This window comes from Ixodes scapularis, unplaced genomic scaffold (genome assembly GCF_016920785.2).
Source record: "Ixodes scapularis isolate PalLabHiFi unplaced genomic scaffold, ASM1692078v2 PGA_scaffold7__128_contigs__length_106722199, whole genome shotgun sequence".
Lineage (NCBI taxonomy): Eukaryota > Metazoa > Arthropoda > Arachnida > Ixodida > Ixodidae > Ixodes > Ixodes scapularis.
In genome coordinates, this window is record NW_024609882.1 from 105773376 (window position 1) to 105788528 (window position 15153).

Here is a 15153-nt window from a genome sequence, read left to right on the forward strand (position 1 = left end):
AGACATGCACGCCTGCCTCCAAAGCGCTATTTCGGAACTCCGTTCTAAACGGGCTTCGAAGGGCGTCACGGCAAGTTCACAGCGAAGCAACGCTACGCTGAATCGTCGGCCTCACAGCAAGCATGGTAATATCTTGCAGGGAACTCCACCAACAGGAGAAAAACCGCAAAGCGCAGGTGCGGCGGAAAGTCTTAGAGCATCTGAAACCGTAAACATAAAAACGACGGAGCAGCCGACGACGACGTCTACCTCGCAGAACTCTGTCGGCGTCCCTTCGTCGAAAGACGCGACGGCAAGCTCGTCGCATGCATCCTCAACTGACGTCGAGAAAACAGCAGCAAATCAAGATGCTGGAGGTCTATGGACGACAGTTCTACCCAAAAAGGCGACAAGGAGAGCTCGCCTGAGTGCGCATCCAGTCCCAAAGACCGGACAAAACTCGCCAGCCCCTAAAGCTCGTGAGCGCTACTTCGTCACTCTGCGTCCGCGCAGCAAAATGGACGTCACAGTTCTCCCCAAGAAAGGACTAATGGAGGCCATTACGTGCCCTCTCGGTCTCAAGCCAGAGATGGTCTCCATTAAGACCACCAAGGAAAGCAACACCATCACAGTCCTGACGGAGTCCAAGGCCACAAAACGGGCACTACTGGGCATCACGGAACTCCAAATCACCGATCAACAACCCCTAGCCCTCCAGGCGTACGAAACCATCGGGGATTGTCAAATCCGAGGGGTCATCTACAAGATAGATAAAGGAGAAGACAATGCTTCTCTTCTAGCCGGACTGCAATCCAATGGCCAGCGGCACTGGCAGCTCGACCAATGAGCCGCGGAAGCAGAACCGGCCTTATCACCTTCCAGGGACCCCATCTCCCTCGAACCGTTTCGTACAGACGAAACGTCCTGGAGCTATATCCATACAGGCCACGAGCTGTGACATGCAGCAACTGCCACAAGATCGGTCACAAGCAGGACATCTGTCCCGAGCCTCAGGTTTGCTCCACGTGTGGCAAGCCCCACGAAGAGACCATGGACGATCAGGGCCAAGGGACCTGCCCTTCCCCCATTCCTTTCTGCCAGATGTGCCGAAAGAATGGGCACCTGGCCACGAACAAGTACTGCCCAAAGAGAATCGACATTGTTCGCAGGATCCGGGAAACGGCGCGAAAGCGCGCCGCTCCCCTGAAGAATTCGGGCAGATCGAAACACACTGAACAGGCCTTTTAGGCGGAACGGAAGGGCGGTCGCCGATCCGCTCCACCCAACCCTCCTGAACCAAAAGCCACCCCTCCCGCACCAACGGCGACGGTCGATCAAGTACTCCCCACCATGCAGGGGCTATTCCAGGTTTTCATGGCCATCGCTGTCCAAATGGGCAATGCGATGCAGAGGAATCCTAACCCCCAAGCATGGCAGTAGCCATTATTCAATGAAACTGCCTGGGCCTGCGGCTTCGCGCTGCAGAACTTGACATCAAACACAGCAATAGACCACAAGAACGCCCAGATGCTTACCTTCTGCAAGAGGTCAACTGCACTACTATAAAGCTGAATGGCTTCAAGTCCTACGCAGACCCCTCAATACCTTTCGTACGGGCGGACCGAGTAGGACAAGCCATGATATACCTACACAGAGACTGGCCACAACACCAGGTCGACCTCCAACAGTGGTGCACGGAACACCAGGAAGTAGTGGCTGTCCGAACAGCCCAACAAAACACTCCAGTCATCCTGGTGTCTGTATACTACCGGCCTGGGGCTTCCGTCAAGGAACGCAGAGACCATGGATGGATTACACATCTCGACGTTCTTTACCCGGGAGAGCAGAAGATCGTCGGAGGCGACTTCAACCTTCAACACACAGCGTGGGGCTACGCCCGAGACACCTCTGCTGGTCGAGATCTGATGGATGAAATGGTCCACCACCGATACACCCTCATGAATACCCCAGGAGAGAAGACACGCCTAAGCTGGAGCATTAGGCAGAATCATACCACGCCTGACCTCACCTGGACTAACAACCCGCACACGACGAGCCACACCTGGAAGCCGGAGGCAGACGCTCGTGGGAGTGATCACCTACCCATCAGGATAGGCCTGGCACTCACCGGTCCGGCGGCTCTGGAACCTGGGAAGCGGCTCGTAAGAGTGGTAAACTGGGACATCTACCGGAACCGGCTGGAAAACAGCAAGGCACCCACTCTCTGCGACGCCATCAAGGAAGCCATCGAGGCTGCGACTACCAAAAAACAAGTAAAGCTCCAAAACCCCACCCCAGATCTCCATTTGTTGAACCTCTGGGCCCGACGGCTGAGAGCGAAACAACGCTACAGGAGAGGCCCGAAAAATGCGAGAGCTCTGAGGGAGGTCACCCGAGCCACTATAGCAGCTCGCAAGTATGCGGAGCAGCTAAACCGGCAAAGGTGGCTGGACTTTAGTGCCTCGCTCTCCGAAAAGACATCAATTCGCAAGCTATGGGCAGTCAGTAGAGCTATGCTGGGCCGGAAGAGAGATCGCGCGGCGACACTCACGCTCGCACTCACAACAAACAAGGCTGTGGAAACATTGGCCCAAGAGGCTGGAGACACGCTCTTCCCACAACCAACAGCGACCAACGCCATACCGACGGCGGAAAACCCATATGAACGGGTCATCATCAACGAACCAGATCCCATGAATCTACCTTTCACCATGGGGGAAATGGAGGAAGCACTGCATCGCGGGAAACCTAACAGCGCTCCAGGACCAGACGGAATCACCACCACCATGCTCCGAAACCTTCCCCAAGCCGCAAAGACCACGCTCCTGGAAAACATCAACGAGGTGTGGCACTCCGGCAACATTCCAGATCAATGGAAACTTTCCACGGTTATCCCAATCCCCAAGCCCGGCAAAGAGCAGAACAACTTAGCTAATTTCCGTCCTATCTCTCTCACCTCATGCGTTTGCAAGCTTGGAGAAAGAATGCTACTTGGCCGCCTTTCCTGGCATTTGGAACATACAGGAGCCTTTCATCCGGCCCAGACAGGTTTTCGGACAGGCATGGGGACGCAGGAAATTCTCCTCCTACTCTCCCGAGATCTCATCCCGAAGCCCATTCCACAAAAATTCAACATCCGAACAGTCGTCGCGATCGATGTGAAGAAAGCCTTCGACAGCGTCCCACATTGGGCAGTCATCCAAGAAGCGCAAGCACTCGGCGTAGGAGGCCACGCCCTTAACTTCATCAAGTCATTTCTTCAGGGCCACACCTTTGCGGTCCGGATTGGCAAGCACCTTGGAGCGCCCAAGCCAAACGAAGTGGGAGTCCCACAGGGCTCTGTTCTGTCCCCACTCCTCTTTAATTTGGCAATGGCGCGCCTCCCTAATCGACTCCAACAGGTTCCCAACCTTCGATTCACTATATACGCAGACGACATCTCACTCTGGACAGTACGCGGTGACATTCAACAACAACAACGGACCGTTCAGCGTGGTCTCGACGTCGTGGCAAGTCACCTTCAAAGCGTAGGTTTAACCGCCTCGCCGGAGAAGACGAGCTACGTCGTCGTAGCCCCCAAAAGGGAAAGAGATACAGACGTCAGCTCTCGTCTTCACTTGACCCTCGACGGCCGCCCGATCAAATCGGCGAATTCGGTACGAATTCTAGGACTTTATTTTCACGAAGACGGCACCGCCAAGACCTGGCTGACAACGGTCACCCAGCAATGCCAGGCGGCCCTCAACGTCATAAGAAGGCTTTGTGGCACCAGAGGTGGTCTTGACGAAGAGGTGGCTCGCAGAATGGTGAAAGCCCTCATCGTATCCAAAATCTGCTATGGCGCCCTCCACTACAGAATCACGAAGACACAGTGGAGGAAACTGGAAGTCCTAAACAACAACGCAGCGCGCGTTATCACCGGCCTTCCCCGTTACACCCCGCTGAGCATACTCAAGGCACACGCAAGGCTCAACACGGTTCAGGAAACCGTGGAAGAGCGCGCCCGTGCTCACCTAGAGCGACTTCAGCATTCAGCCCCCGGACGTCAGATCCTGGAAATGATAGGCTCTGACAACCGAGCCCTTCCCTCACTTCCGGAGATTGATCCCCCCTGGAGTGACGACACTTGCATCGTGGACGACCGAGCGGTACCCAGGGGAACGGGACCCAGCCGTCCTGACAAGCAAGCATGCCAAGTGCGTCAACATTGCAAACTCGTCCAAGAATGGACGGACACCAGTGAAAGACTCGCAGTCTATACTGACGCTGCCTTCGTCCCCTCCCCCACGCCGGCTGGCTCCGTCGCGGTCGTAATTCCCCGCCTAGAACTTTCTATGTCGGAGACATTGCCCGGCGGCACATCGGTTAAGGGTGGAGAACTTGGAACCATCCAACTTGCGCTACGCGTCATCATAGATGAGGGGTCCGGCCCAAACACCTCCACATTTTTACTGACTCTGCGGCAGCCCTTACGGAATGCCGCAACCGTCAATCACCGAACAAGAGGGTTAAGGCGATCCGGCGGATGGCCTCTCAGCTACTTGTTGACGGAACAACCATCAACGTGTCATGGATACCCGCCCACGCGGACATACAGGGCAATGAACAAGCTCACTCTAAGGCTCGCGCGCAGCTAGATATCCCCCGCGAGCCGAAGAGTGTGCAAAGTCACTTACACGACCACAGGTACTCGCTCGCGCCGGAGCTCGGTCAAGACTTCGATGAACCAGACTACGATCCCGAGGAGGCGAAGCAAACAGCCAAACAAACCTCGAGACAGACCTTGAGGGCGGCCTTGATTCCCTGTGTAGATCCGCTCCCGAGCGGGTTAGGCAGGGAAACACGGTGCTGCTCCGGAGGATTGTAACAAACACAACATGCACACCGGCGCGCATGGCACGTTGGTCTGCGCTACACACAGCACCCAACTGCACTTTCTGTAACGACCCCGTCATCCCTGTCGACCAGTACCACCTCCTTTGGGCTTGCCCAGAGTTGGACGATATCAGACGGAAACACGTACCACCAGACGTCACCAGCTTTGAGGAATGGACTCATCCTGAGGGTCCTCCCGACAAACGTCGAGCTGTCATGAACACTCTTTTGGATTTTATCCACAAGGCGAGGCTGACAGCCTATCTATCTATAAGTCCCCAAAACCCCCTTCTCCGGCCTTGACCCAAGCTCGTAAGCTACCGGTCTGATCCCCACCCTTCCTTCACTAAGGCCAATAAACGCTTTCTGAACCTGATCAACAGCGTGTTTGTTTAGTCCTTACCTTCGTGTCCTCGGTTTTCCGTGTTCAGCTGACCCGATTGCATACAGTATGTAACAACTATCTCAACTAAAACCCGTAACTCAAAGTTAAAAACCAGCAAGTAATATATTTCTCAACCTCGCCCCTGCATGTAGATCGACACTGCTTAGCTGTTCGACAAACCTTCCTTGCGACGATGTCAACAAAGAAACGTAGCGAAGGCTTTAGTGATCAAAGAAATAACCACAAAAAAGGTAAAAGGAAAGAACCTGTGATCGTTCTGACATAAGCGCAAAACTTCCCGTAGCCCCATTTTTTCAAACATGTCTAGGAGGAGTCGTCACAGGCCAATTGATCATAGATGAACTTGTCTGTTCAGCCAACTTGCCACAGAGTATCTCGGACGAAAAACTCACGTCATACCAGATTACCCGTGTATTAGGACGTGATTTTTTTTTTTGATTTTTTTATTTGTGACGAGTGATTTTTTTTTGTAAGACGTAAGTTTACTTTGCATTCGTAATAGGACTAGTAAATATCTGAAACAGTGGTTTACCGTTCACAATTTCTGTCGCAAAAACTGATAATTATGACATGCATTCCCGGAAATTTTACATCATTTTAAAATAAAACAGAAAATAACTACATGTACTCCTGGTCATACAATAATTTATTTACTGGTAAACAGTATTTAGAAACCACAGGCAAGGCGTGCAGCTTTGGCAAAGGACTAGCGCGCGACAATCACCTTTTAAGTTGCTCACTCGCTCCATTTACTTTTCTATCACGCAGCACTGAATGTGTCTATTATTTTTTTATATAAAATATTAATATATTATAAGTTTTCAGAACTCGCATATCAAACCTGAGGATGTTAGGTATTAATATTCATAAGCTAGAAAATTATAAAGTGGAGTATTTTTGTTTTCTGATCGAGTTCGCACAAATGTCTCAAATAGATTACTGGACGTTACTTTGCAAACTGTCCAAGGTGCTCCGATTGCGGAAACAATTTTGAACTCCAAGAAAAACCGGCATCTAGTAGGATTTGAAGAGAATGATATTTCTATTCTACCTAATTGAAGAAAAAGCAAAGCGAAAAATAGCTAAAGAAACAAGTGAAAAGATGACAAGTAAACGAAGTGTACAATTTTACACTCCAGCCTAAACAATAAAACCAAAATATCTTAACTTTTTTTCATGCTACCTGCCTCAATAGATTGGTCGGTTTGGTCCCCAATATAAGTATGCGTGCTACTAAATGTCACAGTATTAACGGACTCGTGAAATGTTATTGATTGCCTCGTAGTAGTTTGTATCCCTGCATACCCAATCAATTCCATAAATGCACTTTCTGCTAGCTGCGTACGAAATTGCTCGGTACAATGGCACGAAACATTTTGGTATGACAGCATCGCAGTCTCATGCGCAGAGTGTTCTTTAGTTTCAACCTCAACTAAACGTAGTTATACAAATTACGAGCGTCCGAAGCGTAATTCTAAGTCGGGCCTAAATTTGTTTTGTTAGTGACATGCTAGGACTAATTCAAGGCGTTGCGGTTATTTTGTGTAAAGAAAGGTTGACCCTGCTCCTTCCAGAACACAGACGGCTATGCGACCAGTGTTCCGGTGACGAGCGGCTACCTGTTTTCAGAATTCCTATGTAGAAATGGCCTAGATTCAGAAGGCCTTTCTGACCTATTGTCATATTAAACTCTTTTTCGGTGACGAGGGGGCCGGTTCCCTCTTCAAACACAGTATATTTAGGTTCCTTGCTTGGGTGTTGCCCTTTGAAGGCCTGCATACACGTACATGTCAATAAAAGCCTCTTGTTCCTCGTCTGAAGGAGAAATGTGCTGAATGATCTCCTTGTCGTCAGGGGGTGTTGGTCGACGATTCACCACAGTTTTTTTAAGTGTCTCTAAACAGATGGGTGGTTGTTTGCATGCACGCTTATGGAGAGGGAGGCGCGGTTTTCGAAGGACACATCAAACAAGAAAGCTGAACACGACCCTTCCTCCCAATTCATCACGTTCTTCATTCTACCTGGTTAATACGGGCGCGTTTCAGCAAAGATTCGAGAAAATACCTAAAAATAGCGTGGCCTAGGAAAGTATAAATTTTTCCAGTAACAAACTGGTGGCAGTTCTTAAATTTGTTTGCTCTGTTGACGCTTATCTACTGGTTAGCTCCGCTAGTAGAGCGCCACACCTAAAATGGAGAGGAATCAGGTTCGATGCCAGGACCAGGCCGACTTGTTTTGGCCGTGCACGAGTCATCTTGCTGTGTTTGAAACTTGTATTTGTTCTTTGTTCCTCCTACTTCTCTTCTCCATGGATTATTATCGTTAAACTGCCAGCCATGGCGAATATCAGCGATTGCAAAAAGATATACTCATTAACTAAATAATTAACTAAACTTTCTAATCAAAATTGCAGCTCGGGCGAGTTGGTTGAACATATTACTGACCTTACAGCGCACAATTATACCACACACACGCTAGTATTTAGGGGACAACATACAAGAGAGGAAGAGGGAAACAAAAATGAAATACAAAATACAGTTGCGAGTTCAGCGCGGTGTGCGTGTTGTGTATTTGTCCTAAATAATAGTGTATGTGGGACAGTTATGCGCTGTGCAGTCAGTGTCTACTAATCAAAATCATAGAAAATCAAATCAAAGTTTATTTGACATCACCAAGTAAAAAGAAGTACAAATTTAGATTAGTGAAAATAAGCATACTGTTCCAACTTGAAGCTTGCTGAACATAATCAAAAATCACTAAATCAATTCACTTTACAAAGACATAGCAGCATTATTCGGCGTTCCAAAGCAAAGGCTCCCTCTAGGGGCGTTCCTAGGTTTCTTCTTTGATATCCTTTGCGCCAACGGTTCTGCCTGCCTGGTGACCGAGGCGCGCAACGCACCTGAGCCATATTTTCTTTTATGGTATTACAAGACAGCAGTGTTTGAAAAAGGACAGAAAGGGGCAGAAATTCCACTCGGGTTTGGCGCATCTCCCCGGGGGGTAACTCTCAAACCGCGTGAAAGCAACGGGAGCAAACGACCAAGGCGGTGGGTTACGTTTTCTAGAAATCCAAAAACCGAGTTACGCGACGAGTAACAGTGAAGGGGGAACCGAATGTAAGCGATTTAGCAAGCGACGAGACGAGCGAAGGTGACAGCGATGAGTCAGCGACGAGCGACGGAGACTTCCAGGGTCGCTCGTCGCGTCGCTCGGTTTTAGGATTTCAAGAAATTGTCGCTCATCGCCCTTGTCGCTCCCTTCCGGCGCTTTCATGCGGTTTACCTCGTCGTGCGAGTGACCGACCGACAGTGAAGCGGGTCGTCGTCGCTTGTCTCGTCGCTGGCCAAGCTGACTAGTCTAGTCGCTCGCCAAATCGCTTAGATGCGGTTCAACCTTCACACGCGGGACTCGGCGGCAACAAGAAAATTAAAACAGCACGCTTCCCGGGATAAACTTTTTTCTCTCTCCAGTTCAACGATATGAAATTACCGCACTACCAACGGTCGACCACGTACTCAAGCTCTACCGAAGCCAGTCAAACCGCGACCTCGAAAATGGCGGAGCGACAGTGGCGCTCTCTGGAAAAATCGAACCTGCAGTCTCACTAAATATTACCTACATGTGGTATTCATTGCGTCACCGCCACAGGGGGGGGGGGGGGGGGGGGAGGGGAGGTGAGGGCAGGATTGCTAGCGTAAAGATCAGCACTCATAGAAATTCGAAACCTAGAAACGCGTCCAAATGAAGCAACTTTTAGGGGGGAGGGCGGGGGGCATAAATTGCTTTACCTGTATTATATCTTTCTCAAATAAGCCGATTTTATAGTTTTCGATAATGCCCAGAGAGTTTCTAATTGAAACGATATGTTTATTTTCACTGTTTAAAAAGTTAATCAGCAATCGTTAGATAATTACTTAGCTAATTTGCATATTTTTGTAATCCCTGACGTCCACCATGTGGAAGTTTGTTTCCGGAAAGATTTTTTTTAAACAGATTTACTTTTATCAATTCTTGAAAGTATTCGCTAAAACACCCGCTAAGTCAAAAGGAGTGTAAAACTGGCGTCCAGGCGACAAAGAAGCTTAAATCCACTCACCATACCCAGAACCCCGTTTTCGCTGTGAAGCATGACCCGGATCCCCTTGGGCAGGTAGTAGATTGCGAGGAGCGGGATGCCAACGCCCAAGTTGACTGCAGGCTTTCGTCAAGGAAGACACCCTTTGGACGGCACTTGTGTGATTTGTTTGGTCTGGTTTGGTTTGGTCTGACGGCGCTAACAATCAATTATTCACTTTTCTCCGTGACGTTGTCGAGGGTACCGCAGTTTCCGGAGCACGCCGACGCTGCCAAACCAACTTGCGCGAGCGTGTGGATTATGGTCGCGTCTCCTTAACACGAGGCTGCTTGCAAATGCTACACGGTACGAAACCACTGAACAGGCTACGCTCAGAGTATCGACATTCCATTTGTTGATTATCTCGTGGGCGCCGTCATTTTGCTGCCTCGGAGCGGGAGCCGTTGACGTTGGTTACGGTTCGAAACTGCGGCTTCCTGAGGCTTTGGCTGTACACCAACCTGCGGCCCTGATGTTACGCTGCTGGGGTGGGGCTGTTGTCGGCACGGCGGAAGCGCTGACACTTGATTCCACTCGAATCTAGTTTGTGCGCACGCGCAGTGTTGGTGTGGGCAAACCCTCAATTGCCTGTAAACGACGTGTGAGTCCGTAGCGTCCCAAAGTTTACAATATTAAAAAAACTAGTAGAATTTCCTAAGTAAAAGCTTGTAACTGCTTGTCACATATGTTACTGGCTACCTAGTAACGGTAGGTATTAACGGTCAACGAAGTAGCGGTTACTACACACCGTGGCACTAGTTGTGTGCAGTGCAGGCGAAGGCAACGCCAGGTGAAGAGAGAAAGAGCGAGCACTAGGAACGCTAGAGAGGAAGGGAAATTTCTCCTCCCCTCCTCAGCCTACCCACTGCTTGCCCTCTCTACCCTCGCCTGTAGTGCACGCAACTTGTGATATGGAGTGTGGGCAAGAAACTATTAAGAGCTACTAACCGGTTGCGGACATTTTCTCGAATGCCATTTCATCGAACGCCGTTTCATCAAATAAATGAACATTCCATCGAACGCCGTTTCATCGAACGCCGTTTCATCGAATCGCTAAGGGCCGTTTTGTGGAATTTCTCTGTGCCGAGTTTTGCGACATAACAGTGCTTTATAGATGTTTTACTTTGCATTTTTTTAAGAATAGGGTAGTCACTTGTGAAGTCCTCTTGAAGGCGGTGTCAAATTGCTAGAAATAAAACAATTGGTATAAGAAATAAAAACAATTGGGTATGCGACTTACTGAAAAGCTTTACTCATGTACATGACTGAAACCCCGACAGTGCGAATGAGGGACATACACTTAAAAGACTTCTTAGAGTCTGTGTGGGTTTTTGCCTGCTGTCTCGGGGTTTCAGTAATGTGCGATTCACAACAGCTCGTTTGCACCCTTCCGCTTAGTCCAAGTTTTGTTCACGAAAAACATTTAACTGCCAGGACAGCATGCTTATAATATAGCGATACTGTCCGAGGAGAGCACGCGAAATAAAATATGCTATACTCTGATTATCATCTTTATGCTCAGATTAGGTGCACTCTGCCACACAAGAAAACTGAACCCTTCCTGATACTCACATTACCCAAGGTCACACGTACAAGCTGTCAGACAATAAAACACTACCCGCTCCCCAGAAAGTGCATCGTGCTTTCTGTTTTCTTTTTTTTTTTTGTCTTATTTTTTCATGTGACATGGATAGGGCTCATTGTTTCATGGAAGCTTTCTTCTCGAAGCAGGATATGTTCACGATGAAACTTATCTCGTCACTGCACCCTGTGATATAAAAAAAAAAAAGAATTAGGTAAAGTTGTGTATAAAAATTAAAATAAATTACAAAAATATTACAGGCTCTAACGGCTTTCGATGAAAAGGCGTTCGATGAAACGGCTTTGATGAAACGGCATTCGATGAAACGGCATTCGATGAAACGGCATTCGATGAAACGATGTTCGTTGAAACGGCTTCGATGAGACGGCGTTCGATGAAACGGTGTTCGACGAAATGTCTGGGCCCAGTTACTAACCAACTTATATTCACTACCTTTGGCTAGGGACTGGCACTCGATCTCACAAGTACTAGCAACCGCTACCCAAATTCAGCTCGTGCAAGTCAACGTCAAATTCAAAATTGACAAAAAAAGTGTGAGCGCTGGGAGGGATTTTTTTCCACGTTGCTTACACACATAGTTGCACACGTATTGAAGTCTAACCCAGATGACACGCGCGTGACGACATGCTAACAATATGCTGCTCTCAATGTGTACCCATGCGTCTTTTATACTGATCATTAGAAACAGTCGGCTGGGCAGTGAACACATCGACCGAGAACGATGTTACAGGTATGGTGCCGCATTCGCACCAATATTGCTCTCCCATATTGACGCTAAACATTCTAAGGAATGTATCTTTTACTCAAAATCAACAGTACAGGCAGTACTTATTTGCGATAGACTATTAAACAGCGTAACCATATGATCCCAGCAGCCATGTTCTCACTTCCCCGGATAGCAGCTGCAATTACTACCTGTCGAGCGTTCTGGATTGTACATAGCTAGTAAAAAAGTAGTATCGGTTAAGAAAAGATAGTAACTGCTACACTTACTAACTTTTTACTACAAATCGCGCGTTTGATAGCAGCAGTTTACTACCTATCGCGCGTTAGATACCAGCAGATAATAAAAAGGGAGTAGTGGGCAGAAAAAGGTCATTAATGTATCAGCTACTAGTTTTTTACGAGCTAAATTTTTTTAAGGGTGTAAGCATGTCGTGCTCTGTCGTTGACTGTTTGAACATTTCTTGAGGGAAAAGTGCGTCCAGCGATTTCGTATAAACCTTGAGGCAACTGGAAACAATGTTTTCGAGCAAAAAGATGACAGGAATGGCGGTAATATGGGGCGTAGCTTAAGTAGGTACTCCACTCAAGACGAGGTGATTTCCAACTCGACCATGAATGTCAACGTTTCCGGCTAAAGGATACCGTACATGCCGTCTTGAAATTCCAAGGCCGCCCTCCGTATGATGCGGGTGATGGCGTCATCGATCGTTGCATTTTGTGCATCTCGGGTTTTCAACACCTAGGAGAGGTAGCGACGTTATTATTTCATTCCGAAATACACGCGTTATTTAGGAGACATATCAATATACGCGTCCACGAATTCATTCCCCAGAATTATGTCTTAGGCGTGAATGAATGTTCTTGGACATATTCTGTAAGCCCGGAAACCTAGGCGCAACCTTTCGGTCACTGTACTGTGGCGCCACGGGTCCTCCCCCAAAGGATAAAAAAAAGCAAAGAACAATCGTACGAGTGACCAGGACTGTTTTTTGGAGAGCGCCCGCGTTGGGCTCCCTCCACTCGCTTAATCGCTTCGATTTTCAACTACCGGATTTCAAACAGCAAATTAGTTGTTTGCTTCTCGAAACACTCGTGCAGTATGGTTCCTCCGCGTTGGGCATGTGGCGTGAGATAAACCATCCAGATGATACCCAAAGGTAGCCATCGCGACATTTTTCCCCCTCGCTCCGCGCTTTCAAAACCAAAAAGCTTTCATTTCAGCCATTAAAAGAAGTTAGTGTCTATACATATTTGTTGCTACGGGGGTACATTTATGTGCATTTCGTTTTGCGAAGAAAGAAAGAGATATATTAGATATATTTTAGAGAGATGCCTTCAATTCAGAACCGTATTGCGATGTCGCATGACCTCCTGCCGCGACGTCACGGAAGGAGTGCGACAACCCTGTAGTCTATACGGGGAGAAAGTGTTCCAAAATGTGTCTTTGGCACATCAGAGCGTAATGAGGAACACGCCAACCAGAGGGCGACCTAGAGAAGGCGTAGGAAACGCGGTGTTAGTGACAAATGCGCCCTGTGCACGTACACAATTGGCTCTCTCTTTCCCTCCCAATTTGCATTTACAACGCCTACACACGAAAACGAGGCAGCCAAACGCGCCCCGTCATTGCTTGAAGTCGGGGGGAAACAAAAGTGCCTGGGCGCGTTTTGGGGAGTACACAAACGAACGAAATGCGCAATGAGTGGACGAACTTGTATGCCACATACATGGCTTGCACCTGACGTCATTCAAAGAGCGCTCCGACGACCACCAGGGAAGAAGGGAAGAAGCTCCCCTCTTAGAAGGATTCTCTTTTGTTCCCCCCGGATTTGCACAGACGTCGCTATTTTCCTCCCAAAAGATTATAGATTAACCCGGCCGTCCCTCAAAATTCTTACAGAAGCAGCTTCCTCCTCCTCCTTTTACATGGTGGTCAAAAGTATGCGATGTGATGTCAGTGCAAGCCACGCATGCTTCGTTTCATAATAGCTCCAAGCGCAGCCAAAAGCATGAACACGCACGCAAACGCTAAAAGCGCAAGGCACTGGGTCTTCACTGTACTTGATTGGTCCTACGATGATAGAACACGCGCAAAACATGACGAAAGCCACGGCAACTTTCACCGCTGTTCGATTGATCTCCTCATCGTGTAACGCAGGCTGCGACCGGAATTAAGGTGAAAAACGAAGTATAGGAGGTCTTGCCGTGGCTGAGCAATAGTCTGAGGCTCTCTGTCTCTCATATGAGTAAAGCGGACCAACGCCTCTTTAATGTCGAGGCCTCAGAACTTCCTGTGTGAGCTATTCCAGGCCAACACGGTGCACAGAGTAAACGCGAGTGTTGCTTTAACTTTCTGACTGACTCAGCACTCGTGTCCGGTCATTGCCTCGCGCTATCCTCCGATACGTGGCATTGAAGATTCATCACGACGGCCTCGTTAACTAGGAGGTGTTGCGCAGAACAGCTGATGAACCGCAGGAGACGTGACGTTGCCAATGTAGCCCCTTCTGTCCGGATAAGGGTTGGACGACGAGACTGATGGCCGATTAGCGGAATTCCCACCTTCCGAAAACGACATTCAGACAAAACTTCCCCGTTTGTGCTAAAAATGTAGGTTAGAGCGCATGTTCCCAATACAATATAAAAACGCAGAAGCACGCTAATACAAACTGACGTGAATTCTAGGTCCCTCTTACATAAATGGCGGATGCAAAGGACAAGTTCCATTCGCTGAACGTGGGCATTGCCATTCCGCACTTTTGAGATGCGCACGACTTTTTGTAAAATGTCACGACGTGCCCCGGTGACTTGTATAATTTGTGCGCGTGCTCAGACGAGTACATAAGGCGTTTCAATTAACGCGTTACTTTTGCCTAGTTTTAGAATTTTCGGTAACGATGTAATGTACGAAACGACTGACGTATTTTTGTTGCCTTTTGTTGAAGTAACGAGGAATGGTACTCTGTTGCCTCTGAAGACGAACGCGCTCAACACAGGTATGCAGTCTAGTTTTCTGCCCAGCTCGCGCTTGTAACGCTAAATAGACCATAAAACAGATATGTATAAAATATTTCATAATAGCCTGCTTCATAAAAGAGTTACAATTAGAGTAGCATGGAAATAACTCGGCACTTTCAAGTGTGGATAACTTGCGTCTTTTGAACCGCAGTAACGAGTAGCATACTCAATTACTTTTTTAGTGGGTAACAATATTTAGTTACTCTATTTCAGTAACATTCACACGTCGATGTGTACTGTTTCCGTTTCTTTTAAGTCACCCAGCTCTCCCATCGAGAGCAGACGATTGATACACTCACACCTTAGGTTAAACTCCGTGTCTTTCGTGCCCTTTTTTTTTATTCTCTTTACTTCGCGTTTATTCTCACGCTTATTTTTCGTCTTGTTTCACAAATATCACTTCATTAATTCAAATTCTAAAAGGCTCAT

General features: G+C 48.2%; 1 protein-coding gene across 1 annotated transcript in view; it reads right to left on the reverse strand.

Annotated features, from left to right (window-relative positions):
- Positions 1-15153, reverse strand: part of LOC8052907 (succinyl-CoA:3-ketoacid coenzyme A transferase 2, mitochondrial) — a 90791-nt gene that overhangs the window by 17249 nt on the left and 58389 nt on the right. Inside the window, exons 8-9 of the mRNA XM_042286333.1 lie at positions 12349-12445; positions 9360-9454 (exon numbers count right to left, since the gene is read on the reverse strand). Of these exons, the coding sequence (XP_042142267.1) occupies positions 9360-9454; positions 12349-12445 (192 nt within the window). The remainder of the gene's footprint in view (positions 1-9359; positions 9455-12348; positions 12446-15153) is intronic.